Source organism: Grus americana, chromosome 30 (genome assembly GCF_028858705.1).
Source record: "Grus americana isolate bGruAme1 chromosome 30, bGruAme1.mat, whole genome shotgun sequence".
Taxonomy (NCBI): Eukaryota; Metazoa; Chordata; class Aves; order Gruiformes; family Gruidae; genus Grus; species Grus americana.
The window spans coordinates 92,704-108,468 of record NC_072881.1 but is presented as its reverse complement, the minus strand read 5'-3'; the positions used below and the strand labels follow the sequence as shown (position 1 = coordinate 108,468).

General features: G+C 69.2%; 1 protein-coding gene across 2 annotated transcripts; it reads left to right on the top strand.

The window, feature by feature from the left end:
- Nucleotides 1-2,047: 2,047 nt before the first annotated feature.
- LOC129197931 (ephrin type-B receptor 4-like) lies at nucleotides 2,048-15,522 on the top strand. Of its 2 annotated transcripts, none has more exons than XM_054806759.1 (15): nucleotides 2,048-2,243; nucleotides 2,521-2,587; nucleotides 3,882-5,871; nucleotides 7,527-7,856; nucleotides 9,216-9,346; nucleotides 9,835-10,000; nucleotides 10,435-10,534; nucleotides 10,935-10,996; nucleotides 11,539-11,652; nucleotides 12,147-12,394; nucleotides 13,258-13,476; nucleotides 14,174-14,323; nucleotides 14,453-14,646; nucleotides 15,030-15,194; nucleotides 15,283-15,522. In XM_054806759.1, exons 2-15 carry the CDS (start codon nucleotides 2,561-2,563, stop codon nucleotides 15,383-15,385), a joined length of 3,999 nt encoding a protein of 1,332 aa, XP_054662734.1. In that variant the 5' UTR covers nucleotides 2,048-2,243; nucleotides 2,521-2,560; the 3' UTR covers nucleotides 15,386-15,522. The 2 variants fall into 2 exon arrangements, with proteins under 2 accessions (XP_054662734.1, XP_054662733.1); XM_054806758.1 differs by having other exon boundaries at nucleotides 2,521-2,591.
- The last annotated feature ends 243 nt before the right edge of the window (nucleotides 15,523-15,765 follow it).

Sequence of the window (15,765 nt, the reverse complement as noted above, 5' to 3'; positions counted from 1 at the left end):
GTTCAGCCGGTGGGGAAGGGGCGTACGAGCCGCTCCGAGTGGACAGAGCCGGGATTTATGGTCTGCGGGAGGCCGGGGAAAGGGGCGCAGGCCCCAGGCGGAACTCTCTATGGTAGCGGGGGACGCTCTAGCCCCGGCCCTGGAGGAATGGAATTCTATGGTACGGGCGGACCCGTGCGCAGGCGCACAAGGGCGGGACGCGTATCACGCATGCGCTCACACCGTCGCCCTCTCCCATTGGCCGCCGCGCGGCGCGCGCGCCCCGCCCCGCCCCGAGGGGCGCGCGGGGGCCGCCATCTCCTCGGGGGCACGTGAGAGGGGGCGGGCGGACATTTTGTCTTGCCCGTACTGCGCATGCGCCCCGCCCCGAAGCCGCCCTGGGGGCCGCCATGGTTTTGCCCGACGCCATTTTGCCACCGCGGGGGGGGGGGGCGGTGGAGGTCGGTACCGCGCATGCGCACAGGGACCTCTTTTCCCCCCCCAAGGTAACCAGTGCCCCCCAGTGCTCCCAGTGCCCCCAGTCCATCCCAGTGGCCCCCAGTCCCTCCCAGTACCCTCCCAGTACCCCCCCAGTACCCCCCAATCCTCCCTTAGCACCCCCCAGTGCCCCCCCAGTCCATCCCAGTACCCTCCCAGTACCCCCCCAGTACCCCCCAATCCTCCCTTAGCACCCCCCAGTCCATCCCAGTCCCTCCCAGTACCCCCCAGTCCCTCACAACCCCCCCAATCCCTCCGAATCCCCCCTTAGCACCCCCCCAGTCCATCCCAGTACCCTCCCAGTACCCCCCAGTCCATTCCAGTATGCCCCCAGTCCCTCCCAACCCCCCCAATCCGTCCTTAGCACCCCCCCCAGTCCATCCCAGTAACCTCCCAGTCCCTCCCAGTACCCCCCAATCCTCCCTTAGCACCCCCCCAGTCCATCCCAGTACCCTCCCATTCCCTCCCAGTCCCTCCCAACCCCCCCAATCCCCCCTTAACACCCCCCCAGTCCATCCCAGTACCCTCCCAGTACCCTTCCAGTGTCTCCCAGTACCCCCAATCCCTCTCAATGCCCCGTTAGCGCCCCCCCAGTCCAGTCCAGCCCATCCCAGTACCCTCCCAGTACCCCCCCAGTACCCCCCAATCCTCCCTTAGCACCCCCCAGTCCATCCCAGTACCCTCCCAGTCCATCCCAGTACCCTCCCAGTCCCTCCCAACCCCCCCCAATCCCCCCTTAGCACCCCCCCAGTCCATCCCAGTACCCCCCAGTCCATTCCAGTACCCCCCCAGTCCCTCCCAACCCCCCCAATCCCCCCTTAGCATCCCCCCAGTCCATCCCAGTACCCCCCAGTCCATTCCAGTACCCCCCCAGTCCCTCCCAACCCCCCCAATCCCCCCTTAGCACCCCCCCAGTCCATCCCAGTACCCTACCAGTCCATCCCAGTACCCCCAATCCCTCTCAATCCCCCCTCAGCACCCCCCAGTGCCCCCCCAGTCTATCCCAGTACCCTCCCAGTACCCCCCAGTCCATCCCAGTACCCTCCCAGTCCCTCCCAACCCCCCCAATCCCCCCTTAGCACCCCCCCAGTCCATCCCAGTACCCTCCCTGTACCCCCCAGTCCATTCCAGTACACCCCCAGTCCCTCCCAACCCTCCCAATCTGTCCTTAGCACCCCCCCAGTGCATCCCAGTACCCTCCCACTACCCTCCCATTCCCTCCCAGTCCCCCCCAGTCCCTCCCAGTACCCCCCAATCCCCCCTTAGCGACCCCCAGTCCATCCCAGTACCCTCCCAGTACCCTCCCAGTACCCTCCCAACCCCCCCAATCCCTCCAAATCCCCCCTTAGCACCCCCCCAGTCCATCCCAGTACCCTCCCAGTCCCCCCCATTCCCTCCCAACCCCCCCTTAACACCCCCCCCAGTCCCTCCCAGTCCTTCCCAGTCCCTCCCAGTTCCCCGCCGGGGTCGTGACCCCCACATCCTGCCCCCACCCGACCCGGGGAAACGCTCAACAAAGGAGTTTCCTGCTGGGGGGGGACACACCTCGGGGGGGGGGGGGACACACGGACAGACAGACGGACACCCCGCAGCCCGAGCGCGCGGCCGCGCTTTCCCCAAAACCGCCTAAAATCCCCCCAAAATCCAAGCGAAGGTGGGGTGGGGTGGGGGGGGAAAGCTTAAATATTGGGGTGCCCCCCCCCCCCCCCCAGTTATGGGGCTGTGGCTGCTCTGGTTGTGGGTCCCGCTGGGTTTCGCCGAGGAGGGTGAGTGATGGGGGGGGGGGCGGTTTTGGGGGGATCTCGGGGAGGGGGGGTGGGGTTTTGGGGGGGTCTTCAGGGTGGGGGTGGTTTTGGGGGGGTCTTCAGGGTGGGGGGGAATTCCTGGGTGCCTGGGTCCCCTCGGGATGGGGAGGGGGGTCTTCGACCCCCCTCCCCATCCCGAGGGGACCCAGGCACCCCGGGGGGGGGGTGTTGAGTGATGAGGGGGGGGGGCACCCAGATTTTGGGGACCCCTCACCCTCCTCCCCCCCCCCCCCCCCAGAGACGCTGTTGAACACGCGGTTGGAGACCACCGACCTGAGATGGACGGTGTACCCGCCGGGGGAAGGGCAGGTGAGGGGGGGGGAGGAGTTTTGGGGGGGTCCCCGTCCCCCCCCCAGTGCTGCTCGTCTCCACGGTTCATTTGGGGGGGGGGGTGTCACACACCACCCCCCCCCCCCAAACTCTCGTGTCCCCCCCTCCCCGGCTTCCCATGGTCCCTAACGGCCCCCCCCATGGCCCCCCCCACCCCTATCAGCCCCCCGTGTCCCCCCCGTGTCCCCCCACCCCTAACACCCCCCACGTCCCCCTGTGTCCCCCCTTTGGCCCTCACCCCTGATGCCCCCCCATGTCCCCTCTGCACCCCCCCCAACACCTCCCATGCCCCCCCATGTTCCCCCCATGCCCCCCACCCCTAACACCCCCCGTGTCCCCCCCACACCCCTGACGCCCCCCATGTCCCCCCATGTCCCCCCCGTGCCTCCACCCCTGATGCCCCCCGTGCCCCCCATGTCCCCCCATGTCCCCCCCTTTGCCCCCCACCCCTGACACCCCCCATGTCCCCCCATGTCCCCCCCTTTGCCCCCCACTGCTAACACCCCAGTGCCCCCCATGTCCCCCCGTGTCCCCCCCTTTGCCCCCCCACCCCTGACACCCCCATGTCCCCCCATGTCCCCCCCACACCCCCACCCCTAACACCCCCCGTGTCCCCCCCATGTCCCCCCCTTTGCCCCCCACCCCTGACACCCCCCATGTCCCCCCGTGTCCCCCCATTTGCCCCCCACCCCTGACACCCCCATGTCCCCCCCACACCCCCACCCCTGCCACCCCCCGTGTCCCCCCCGTGCCCCCCACCCCTGACACCCTCCATGTCCCCCCGTGTCCCCCCCACACCCCCACCCCTGACGCCCCCGTGCCCCCCATGTTCCCCCCATGCCCCCCACCCCTGACACCCCCCGTGTGCCCCCCTTTGCCCCCCACCCCTAACACCCCCCGTGTACCCCGTGTCCCCCCCACACCCCCACCCCTGACACCCCCCATGTCCCCCCATATCCCCCCACACCCCCACCCCTAACACCCCCCATGTCCCCCCATATCCCCCCACACCCCCACCCCTAACACCCCCCGTGTCCCCCCGTGTCCCCCCCACACCCCCACCCCTGACACCCCCCCGTGTCCCCCCGTGTCCCCCCACACCCCCACCCCTGACACCCCCCCGTGTCCCCCCGTGTCCCCCCCACACCCCCACCCCTGACACCCCCCCGTGTCCCCCCGTGTCCCCCCCACACCCCCACCCCTGACACCCCCCGTGTCCCCCCGTGTCCCCCCCACACCCCCGCCCCGACGCCCCCCGTGTCCCCGCAGTGGGAGGAGCTGAGCGGGCTGGACGAGGAGCGCCAGGCTTCGGTTCGCACCTTCGAGGTCTGCTCGGGGCTGGGCCCCCCCGGGCCCCCCCAGAACAGTTGGCTGCGTTCCGCGTGGGTCCCCCGCCGCGGCGCCACCCACGTCTACGCCGAGCTGCGCTTCACCCTGCTGGCCTGCGACAGCCTGCCGCGCCCGCGCCCGCGACGACGACGACGACGACGACGACGCGACGGTCCCGACGACGGCCCCGGGAGCCGCGATGCTCCTGGTGATGCCCTTGGCGACGGCCCCGGTGACCCTGATGCCCTTAGCGACGGCCTTGACGACCACGATGGCGGTCCTGGCAACGGCCCCGGCAACCATGATGCCCTTAGCGACGGCCCCGGCGACCCTGATGCCCTTAGCGACGGCCTTGACAACCATGACGGCAGTCCTGGCAACGGCCCCGGGAGCCATGATGCTCCTGGTGATGCCCTTGGCGACGACCCCGGTGACCCTGATGCCCTTAGCGACGGCCTTGACGACCATGATGCCCTTAGCAACGGCCTTGACAACCATGATGGCGGTCCTGGCAACGGCCCTGGCAACCATGATGCCCTTAGCGACGGCCTTGACAACCATGATGGCGGTCCTGGCAACAGCCCCGGCAACCATGATGCCCTTAGCGACGGCCCTGGCGACCACAGTGCCCTTAGCGATGACCCCGGTGACCCTGATGCCCTTAGCAACGGCCTTGACGACCATGATGGCGGTCCTGGCAACGGCCCCGGCAACTATGGTGCCCTTAGCAACCACCCCGGCAACCACGGTGCTCTTGGCAACGGCCCCGGCAACCGTGATGCTCTTGGTGATGGTCCTGGCAATGGCCCCGGCAACTATGGTTCCCTTAGCAACCGCCCTGGCAACAGTGATGCTCTGAGCGGTGGTCCTGGCAACCCTGATGCTCTTGGTGATGGTCCTGGCAACGGTGATTCTCCTGGCAACAGCCTCAGCAACGACCCTGGCAACCACCGTGCTCTTAGCAACGGTCTTGGCAACCGCGATGCTCTTAGCAACGGACCCGGCAACCATGATTCTCCTAGCAACGGCCTCAGCAACAGCCCTGGCAACCGGGATCCCCTTAGCAACAGCCTTGACAACCTCGATGCCCTTAGCAACAGCCCCAGCAACCGCCACACTCTTAGCAACGGCCTCGGCAACGACCCCAGAAACCACTTCTCCCTTAGCAACGGCCTCGGCAACAACCCCAGAAACCACGATGCCCCTAGCAACGGCCTTGGCAACGACCCTAGAAACCATGATGCCCCTAGCAACGGCCTCGGCAACGACCCCAGAAACCACTTCTCCCTTAGCAACGGCCTCGGCAACGACCCTAGAAACCACGATGCCCTTAGCAACGGCCTTGGCAATGACCCTAGCGCCCGTGATGCTCGTAACAACCGCCCCGCCGCCCCCCGCCCCCGCCGCAGCCCCTCCCCGCCCTCCCCCCGCCCTTGCAAAGAAACCTTCAACGTCTTTTACCACGAATCCGACGCCGACACCGCCACGGCGCTGACGCCGCCCTGGATGGAAAACCCTTACATCAAAGTGGACACCGTAGCGGCCGAACACCTCACGCGTCGCTCGGCAACAACCGGCGGCGGTCGCCCGGCGGGACGGATCAACCGTAAAACGTTACGGTTGGGTCCTTTGAGCCGCGCCGGTTTTTATTTGGCTTTCCAAGATTTAGGCGCCTGCATGGCGCTGTTATCCGTCCGACTGTACTTCCACCGTTGTCCCGAGGTGACGACGCGCCTGGCGCGTTTTCCCGCCACCGTCCCGCGGGAATTGGTTGCGGCGGTGACCGGGCGGTGCCTGGACGGTGCCGTACCCGTGGGTGCCGGGGCGCCCGTCATGTATTGCCGGGAGGACGGGCGATGGGCCGAACCCCCCGCCCAGGGCTGCGTCTGCGGCCCCGGTAGGGAGCCCGACGGGGGGCTGGGGTGTCGCGGTGAGTTTGGGGGGTCCTGGGGGGGGGGCTCTGGGGGGGGTTGGGAGGGGCTGGGGGGGGTTGGGGGGTCCTGGGGGGGGGTTTGGGGGGGTTGGGAGAGGCCGGGGGGGCTCTGGGGGTCCTGGGGGGGGGGGGTTGGGGGGGGCTTGGGGGGTCCTGGAGGGAGTTCTGGGGGGTTTGGGAGGGGCCAGGGGGGCTCTGGGGGTCCGGGAGGGGCTCAGGGGGGCTTGGGGGGTCCTGGGGGGGTCCTGGGGGGGGTGCTGGGGGGTCTGGGAGGGGCCGGGGGGGCTCTGGGGGGTCCTGGGGGGGGTTGGGAGGGGCCGGGGGGGGCTCGGGGGTCCTGGGGGGGGTTGGGGGGGCCCTGGGGGTCCTGGGGGGGGAGTTTGGGGGGGTTGGGAGGGGCCAGGAGGGCTCTGGGGGTCCTGGGGGGGCTCGGGGGGCGCTCTGGGGGTCCTGGGGGGGGGTCCAGGGGGGGTTTGGGGGGGCCAGGGGGGCTCTGGGGGGGTCCCGGGGAGGGTTAGGAGGGCTCTGGGGGTCCTGGGGGGGCTTTGGGGGGCAGTTGGGTCATCTGGGGGGTGTCCCAGGGGGTTTGGGGGGGGCTCTGGGTGCACCCAGCCGCCTGTGACCCCCTCTTCCCCTCCCTCCCCTCCCCCCCAGCCTGCACCCCCGAAACCTTCAAGGTGGAGGCGGGGGGGGGGCCGCTGCGCCCCGTGCCCCCCCTTCAGCCAGGCCCCCGCCCCCGGGGCCACCGCCTGTCCCTGCCGCCCCGGCTTCTACCGAGCCCCCGGGGAGGGACCCGCGCTGCGCTGCTCCGGTCAGCACCCATGGGTGCTGGGGGTGGGGGGGTTGGGGGGGTGGGGGGGCTGGGGGTTTGGGGGGAGGGAATTTGGGGGGATTTGGGAGTTTGGGGGAGTTTGGGGCAGAGTTGGGGGGGTTTGGGGGGGCTGAAGGTTTGGGGGGTGGGGGGGTTGGGGGTTTGGGGGGGGGAATTTGGGGGAGTTTGGGGCAGAGTTGGGGGGTTTGGGGGGTGGGGGGGTTGGGGGGTTAGGAATTTGGGGGGGTTGGGGAGTTGGGGGAGTTTGGGGCAGAGTTGGGGGGGTTGGGGGGGCTGAAGGTTTGGGGGGGTTGGGGGCTTTGGGGGGGTTAGGAATTTGGGGGTTGGGAGTTTAGGGGGGTTTGGGGGGGTTGGGGGTTTGGGGGGGCTGAAGGTTTGGGGGGTGGGGGGGTTGGGGGGGTTAGGAATTTGGGGGGGTTTGGGAGTTGGGGGAGTTTGGGGCAGAGTTGGGGGGGTTTGGGGGGGTGGGAATTTGGGGGGGGGTTGGGGCGGAGTTGGGGGTGTGTGGAGGGGGTTGGGGGGCTGAAGGTTTGGGGGGGTTGGGGGCTTTGGGGGGGTTAGGAATTTGGGGGTTGGGAGTTTAGGGGGGTTTGGGGCAGAGTTGGGGGGTTTGGGGGGTTAGGAATTTGGGGGGGTTGGGGGTTTGGGGGGGGGCTGAAGGTTTGGGGGGGGTTGGGGGGGTTTGCGGAGGTTTAGTGGTTTAGGGGGGGTTTAGGGGGGGCTGGAGGTTTGGGATTTGGGGGGGTTGGGGGTTTGGGAGGGGGGTCCCAGCCCCCAGCCCCCCCCCCCATCCCTTTTTCACCCTCCTCTTCCTCCCCAGCCCCCCCCTCGGCCCCCCGCAGCGTCGTGGCTCGTTTGAACGGTTCCGGGGTGCGTTTGGAGTGGAGCACCCCCCGAGACGGGGGGGGTCGCCCCGATCTGACCTACGCCGTGGGGTGCAGGGCTTGTCCCGAGCGAGCGCCCTGCGTTCCCTGCGCCCGCCTCGTTTTCTCGCCCGGGAACGCGGGGTTACGAGGTCACGGCGTCACCGTCACCGGTCTCCGGCCTTACGTCACCTACACCTTCACCGTCACCGCCCGAAACGGCGTCTCCCACCTCAGCCCCCACCCGCCCCCCGGCGAGGAGGTCAACGTCACCACCACCAAGGACGGTGAGAGGGGAAAGGGGGGGGGACGTGCACCCCAAAACTTGACCCAGGACCCCCAAAACCTGCCCTGGAACCCCCAAAACCTGGCTCAGAACCCCCGAAACCTGGCCCAGGACCCCCAAAACCTGCCCTGGGACCCCCAAAACCTGCCCCAGACCCCCCAAAACTTGACCCGGGACCCCCAAAACCTCATCCAATACGCCCAAAACCTGGCTCAGAACCCCCAAAACCTGGCCCAGGACCCCCAAAACCTGCCCCAGGACCCCCAAAACCTGGCTCAGAACCCCTAAAACCTGCCCTGGACCCTCTAAAACCTGCCCCAGGACCCCCAAAACCTGGCTCAGAACCCTGAAAACCTGCCCCAGGACCCCCAAAACCTCATCCAATACCCCCAAAACCTGCCCTGGGACCCCTAAAACCTGGCTCAGACCCCCAAAACCTGCCCCGGGACCCCCAAAACCTGGGTCAGAACCCCAAAAACTTGACTCAGGACCCCCAAAACCTCATCCAAGACCCCCAAAACCTGGCCCAGGACCCCCAAAACCTGCCCTGGGACCCCCAAAACCTGGGTCAGAACCCCAAAAACTTGACCCAGGACCCCCAAAACCTCATCCAAGACCCCCAAAACCTGCCCTAGGACCCCCAAAACCTGCCCCAGGCCCCCCAAAACCTGGCTCAGAACCCCTAAAACCTGCCCTGGGACCCTCAAAACCTGCCCAGGACCCCCAAAACCTGGGTCAGAACTCCCAAAAACTTGACCCAGGACCCCCAAAACCTCATCCAAGACCCCCAAAACCTGCCCTAGGACCCCCAAAACCTGCCCCAGGCCCCCCAAAACCTGGCTCAGAACCCCGAAAACCTGGCCCAGGACCCCCAAAACCTTATCCAATACCCCCAAAACCTGCCCTGGGACCCCTAAAACCTGGCTCAGACCCCCAAAACCTGCCCCGGGACCCCCAAAACCTGGGTCAGAACCCCAAAAACTTGACCCCGGACCCCCAAAACCTCATCCAATACCCCCAAAACCTGCCCCGGGACCCCCAAAACCTGGCTCAGAACCCCGAAAACCTGCCCTGGGATCCCCAAAACCTGCCCCAGACCCCCCAAAACTTGACCCGGGACCCCCAAAACCTCATCCAATACCCCCAAAACCTGGCTCGGAACCCCCAAAACCTGCCCCGGGACCCCCAAAACCTGGTCCGGGACCCCCAAAACCTGGCCTGGGACCTCTAAACCGCCCCCCCAGACACCCCCCCCCCTTGGGATCCCAAAGTCCCCCCAGGAGCCCCCCAGGACCCCCTAATCCACCCTGGGACCCCTGTGACCCCCCCGACACCTCCTCTCCCCCCCCCCCCCCTCCAGTGCCGCTCCCGGTGTACGACGTGGTCCGGATTGGGGGGTCCCCCACGGGGGTGACACTATCGTGGCCGACCCCCCCTCCAGCCCCCCCCGGGGGCCACGTCCTCGACTACGAGGTCAAGTACTATGAGAAGGTGAGGGGGGGTTATTTGGGGGGGGGTCCTGGGGGGGCATTTGGGGTCCTGGGAATATTGGGGAACTCATAGGGGCATTGGGGGGGGTCCCAGGGGACATTGGGGAGGTCTGGGGGTATTTGGGGGGGTCCTGGGGGGGATTGGGGGGGTCCCAAGGGACATTGGGGAGGTCTGGGGGTATTTGGGGGGGTCCTGGGGGGCATTGGGGGGGTCCCAAGGGACATTGGGGAGGTCTGGGGGTATTTGGGGGGGTCCTGGGGGCTGGGGGGGGGCTGAGGGGTATGGGGGGAGGGGGCTCATGGGGGCATTGGAGGTTTCCAAGGGACATTGGGGGGGGCCTGTGGGGGCCTGTGGGAGCTTTTGGGGGGGGGGTCAGGGGGATATTTGGGGGGACCTGGGGGTCTTGGAAGGGACCTGAGGGATGCTGGGGGGGGGGGGGGGTGTCTGGGGCAAGGGGGGTGGGGGGTGGTGTCTGACCCCCCCCGCAGGTGGGGGGGGGCGAGGGGCCCCCCATGTTCCTGAAGGTGCCGGCGCCGCGGGCGGAGCTGGGGGGGCTGCGCCGGGGGGGGCTCTATGGGGTGAGGGTCCGCGCCCGCTCCGAAGCCGGTTATGGGGACTTCGGCCCTGAGACCGCCGTCACCACCCAGGGTGCTGGTGAGCCCCCCCCGACCCCCCCAAACCCCCCCCCCCAAACCCTCTCCGGGACCGCGCCCCCCCCAATCCCCCAGTTCCCCCCCGGAGCCCCCCCCAAACCTCCTGGGAGCCCCAAACTCTCCCCAACCCCTCCCAGGACCCCCCCAAAACCCCCTTGGGCCCCCCCCCCCAGTATCCAACCCCCCCCCCAGGGTCCCCTGAGCCCCCCCCAACCCCCCTTGGGACCCCGACCCCCACAATATCCCTGGGACCCCCTGGGACCCCCAAACCCCTCTGGACACCCCCCCCAGCCCCCCCCGATCCTCTGGGACCCCCATAACCTCCCTGGACCCCCCCCCCCCCGACCCCCCCATAACCCCTCTGGGCCCCCCCATCATTCCCCCCCCCCCCCCGACACCCCTTTGGCCCCCCCCGACACTAACGGCTGTCGGCAGAGGGGTCCCGGGGGGAGCACGGGGGGCTCGTGGCGGGGGCTGCGGCCCTGGGGGGGCTCCTGGTGCTGGCGCTGCTGGCGGGGACCCTGCTCTGCTTCAGGTGAGGGGGGGCCGGGGGGTCCGGGGGGGCTCTAAGGGGGTCCTGGGGGGGGGTCCTGGGGGGGGGTCCGGGGGGGCTCTAAGGGGGTCCTGGGGGGGTCCTGGGGGGCTCTAAGGGGGCCTCTGGGGGGTCCTGGAGGGGTCCTGGGGGGCTCTAAGGGGGTCCTGGGGGGGGGGGGGTGTCTTTGGGGGGGCTCTAAGGGGGTCTCTGGGGCTCCTGAGGGGGTCATGGGGGGGGGGGTCCCTGGGGGGGCTCTAGAGGGGTTGCTGGGGGGGGGGGGTGGGAACATCCTGGGGGGCCCAGGGGGTGCCAGGGGTTTTGGGGGGGCTGGAGGGGGGGGGGGGTGGGGGGTGTCGGGGGGGGCACTCACCACGTCGTGGGTGTATGTGCCCGCCCCCAGGCGCCACAGCCACCGGCACAGGGAGGACGCAGATCGACACGGCCACCACCCCACGGGGCACGGTGGGTGTCCTGTCACCCGGTGTCACCCCATGTCACCCGGTGTCACCCCAGTGTCACCCCAGTTTCACCCCAGTGTCACCCCATGTCACCCGGTGTCACCTGGTGTCACTCCAGTGTCACCTCCTGTCACCCACACGTCACCCCAGTGTCACCCCATGTCACCCTGTCACCCGGTGTCACCCCAGTGTCACCTCGTGTCACCCAGTGTCACCCCCATGTCACCCCGTGTCACTCCATGTCACCCTGTCACCCGGTGTCACCTCAGTGTCACTCCAGTGTCACCTCGTGTCACCCAGTGTCACCCCAGCGTCACCCCAGCGTCACCCCAGTGTCACCCGCTGTCACCCAGTGCCACCCAGTGTCCCCACAGTGACCATCTCGGTGTCCCCACATCCTTTGGGTGACAGCGACGACACCACGTCACCGTCCCCCGTCTCCGCGATGATGATATGGGGGGGGGCTGGCATCCCTCGGGGGGGGGGGTGGGGGGGTGCGCGGGGGTGACAGCGGGTGACAGCGGGTGACAGCGGGTGCCGGTGCAGGCGGGAAGCTGTACATCGACCCCCTGACGTACGAGGACCCCGGGGTGGCCCTGAGGGACTTCGCCCAGGAGATCGACGTCGCCTGCGTCAAGATCGAGGAGGTCATCGGGGCAGGTGACACCCCCCGGCCCCCCCCCCCCCCCGATGTCCCCATCGACACCCCCAGCGGCGTCCCCGGGGTGAGGGGGGGCTTTGGGGTGACACCTCCTGTGATGTCCCCAATGTCCGTCGTCCCCCCGCCGGTGTCCCCAGGGGAATTTGGGGGGGGGGGGTGGGGGTGGGGAGGGTGATGTGTGCCCCCCCCCCGCCCCTGTTCACCCCAATGTCCCCAGGGGAGTTTGGGGGGGGGGGGGTGTGACGTGTCCCCAGTGTCCCCCCCCCCCCAGGGGAGTTCAGGGGGGCTCGGGGGGTGACGTCCCCCATGTCGTGTCCCCCCCCAGGGGAGTTTGTGGAGGTGTGGGGGGGGCTCAGGGGTGACGTGTCCCCAGGGGAGTTTGGGGGGGGCTCGGGGGTGACGTGTCCCCAATGTTGCCCCCCCCCCAATGTCCCCAGGGGAGTTTGGGGGGGCTCGGGGGTGACGTGTCCCCAATGTCCCCCCCCCCCCCCAGGGGAGTTCGGGGAGGTGTGCCGGGGCCGGCTGGCGCTGCCGGGGCGCCCCGAGTCTCCGGTGGCGGTGAAGACGCTGAAGGGGGGCGCGGGGGAGCGGCAGCGGCGCGATTTCCTGGGGGAGGCCGCCCGCATGGGGCAGTTCGCGCACCCCAACGTGGTGCGGCTGCGGGGGGTGGTGACGGCCAGCGCCCCCGCCATGATCCTCACCGAGTTCATGGAGAACGGAGCCCTCGACGCCTTCCTGCGGGTACGGGGGGGGGCATCGGGGGGGTGGGGGGGGACGGGGGGGGACCTGGGGGGGGATGGGGGGGATGGGGGGAATGGGGGTACATGGGGGGATGGGGGGACTTCAGGGAGGATGTGGGGACATCAGGGGGATGGGGGGATGGGGGGGATGTGGGGGACGGGGGGGGACCTGGGGGGGGATGTGGGGGATGGGGGGAATGGGGGGACCTGGGGGGGATGGGGGGATGTGGGGGGGATGGGGGAGGACATGGGAGGATGGGGAGACTTCGGGGGGGATGTGGGGGCATCGGGGGGATGGGGGGGATGTGGGGACTTCGGGGGGGATGTGGGGGGATGGGGGGATGGGGGGACTTCAGGGGGGGCATGGGGACATTGGGGGGGATGGGGGGATGTGGGGGGGGATGGGGGTACGTGGGGGGATGGGGGGACTTCAGGGAGGATGTGGGGACATCAGGGGGATGGGGGGATGGGGGGGATGTGGGGGACGGGGGGATGTGGGGACATGGGGACATTGGGGGGACATGGGGGGGACGAGGGGACGTCAGGGGGACAAGGGGATGTGGGGACATGGCGGGGACATGGCGGGGACACAAGGACATGGAGACATCATGGGAATGTGGGGACATGGGGAGATGTGGGGGGGGGACACGGGGACATTGGGGGGACTTGGGGGTCATGGGGGGATGCGGAGATGTGGGGACATGGGGATTTGGGGGGACATGGGGACATCAGGGGGGCATGGGGGACACACACATGGTGACACTGCGGACACAGTCGTCCTGTGTGTCCCCCCCACCACCACGAGGTGACCGCGCGTGTGTGTCCCCATCCCCAATGTGTCGTGTCCCGTCCCCCCCCCCCCAGGGCCGCGTGGGGACGCTGGGGCCGCTGCAGCTGGTGGCCATGCTGCGGGGCATCGCGGCCGGGATGCGGTACCTGGCCGAGACCGGCTTCGTGCACCGCGACCTGGCTGCCCGCAACATCCTGGTGGACGCCCAGCTGGTCTGCAAGGTGTCCGACTTCGGGCTGTCCCGCGCCCTGGAGGAGGAGAGCTCGGCCGACCCCACCTACACCAGCTCCCTGGTGAGGCCACCCCCACCGGGGGCTGCCCGGGTCCTCCCTGGGGATGGGGTTCCACCAGGGTTGGGGTTCCACCAGGGATGGGGTTCTACCAGAATTGGAATTCCACTAGGGATGGGATTCCACCAGGGATGGGGTCCCACCAGGGATGGGCTTCCACTAGGGTTGGGGTTGCACCAGGGTTGGGGTCCCACCAGGGATGGGGTTCCACCAGAATTGGGATTCCACCAGGGATGGGGTTCCATCAGGACTGGGGTTCCACCAGGGTTGGGGTCCCACCAGGGATGGGGTTCCACCAGGGATGGAGTTCCACTGGGGATGGGGTCCCATCAGGGATGGGGTCCCACCAGGGATGGGGTCTCTCTCCAGTGTTGGGGTTCCTCAGACACCTGGGTCCCACCAGGGTTGGGGTTCCCTGGGTTCCACCAGGGTTGGAATCTCTCCAGGGTTGAGGTCCCACCACATTTGAGGTGTCTCCAGTGTTGGGGTCCCACCAGGGATGGGGGTCTCTCCAGCATTGGGGTTCCTCAGACACCTGAGTCCCACCACGGTTGGGGTCCCACCAGAGTTGGGGTTCCCTGGACGCTGAGATCCCTTGGAAGATGGGGTCCCTGCAGGGTTGGAGCCCCTCGGGCATCTGGGGGTGTCTCCCATCCGCCTGGGTCCCTCAGAAGGTGTCACCCCCCCCCAAAAACCGCAGGGCGGGAAGATCCCGATCCGTTGGACGGCGCCGGAGGCCATCGCCTTCCGTAAGTTCACCTCGGCCAGCGACGCCTGGAGCTACGGCATCGTCATGTGGGAGGTGATGTCCTTCGGCGAGCGACCCTACTGGGACATGTCCAACCAGGACGTGAGTCACCGCGCCACGCCGCGTGTCCGTCCGTGTCCCCCCCCCCCCGCCTCCGGGACGCCAACCGGCGGTGGGGTGAGGGGGTCCCCTGAACGTCTGTGTCCATGTCCATCCCCCCCCAAAAAAAAGGTGATCAACGCCATCGAGCAGGACTACCGGCTGCCGCCGCCGCCGCGCTGCCCCACGGCGCTGCACCGCCTGATGCTGGACTGTTGGCAGCGGGACCGCAACGCCCGGCCGCGCTTCCCCGACATCGTCAGCGCCCTCGATCGCCTCATCCGACACCCCGCCACCCTCCGCGTCACCGCCCCCGACACCCACCGGTACGGCTGGGGGGGGGCTGAGAGGGGGTGACCTGGACCCCCCCCATGTCCATGGGTGGGGGGTTATTGGGTGCTGGGGGGGTGACCCAGATATCTGGGTCCATGGGTGGGGGGTTATTGGGTGCTGGGGGGTGACCCGGACCCCCCCATCCATGGGTGGGGGGTTATTGGGTGCTGGGGGGTGACCCGGACCCCCCCATGTCCATGGGTGGGGGGTTATTGGGTGCTGGGGGGGAGGGGGGTGACCCGGACCCCCACGTCCATGGGTGGGGGGTTATTGGGTGCTGGGGGGGGGGGGTGACCCGGACCCCCCATGTCCATGGGTGGGGGTCCCAGACGCCCGGGTCCCCTTGGGGCTCTGACCCGCGCCCACTCCCCCCCAGGCCATCGCCACCCCGGCTGGCGCAGCGCAGCCCCCCCGGCCCCCCCGGCCCCCCCTTCGCCTCGGTGGGCGAGTGGCTCCGCACCCTCCAGCTGGGCCGATACGAGGAGACCTTCAGCAGCGCCGGCGTCACCAGCCTGGAGCTGCTGCCGCGGCTGCGCAGCGAGTACGGGGGGGGGGACACGGCGGGGGGGACGTGGGGGGGAACACGTGGGGGGACACAGCGGTGACCCCCGCCCCCGCGTCCCCCGCAGGGACCTGCTGCGTATGGGGGTGACGTTGGCCGGGCATCAGCAGCGGATCCTCGACAGCGCCCAGAGCCTGCAGAGCCCCCCCAAAGGGGACCCCCACTTCTGAGCCCCGCCCACGCCGCAGCCCCGCCCACGCCAAGATGGCCGCCGGGGCGCCACGGACCCGTTGCGAGGGGCTCGGCCCTGGTTGAGTCACCAAGATGGCCGCCGCGCCAAGATGGCCACCACAAGATGGCCGCCACGCCAAGATGGCCGCCGCGCCAAATGGACGCCTTGTGCCCCGTCGCATTATACCAGAGCATGGCTTTGCCCCGTGATGTCACAGTGACATCGCGAGCGCTGATGACATCATCACTCGCTGCCCACGGACTCCAGGTTGGCGATGTCACAGGGGAGTGAGGTTGCGGACGGGGCCTGGTGCGTGATGTCATACCCCGAGGCTCCCTGGATGTCACCGCTCACGACCTCGGCGTCACCTGGGAACCA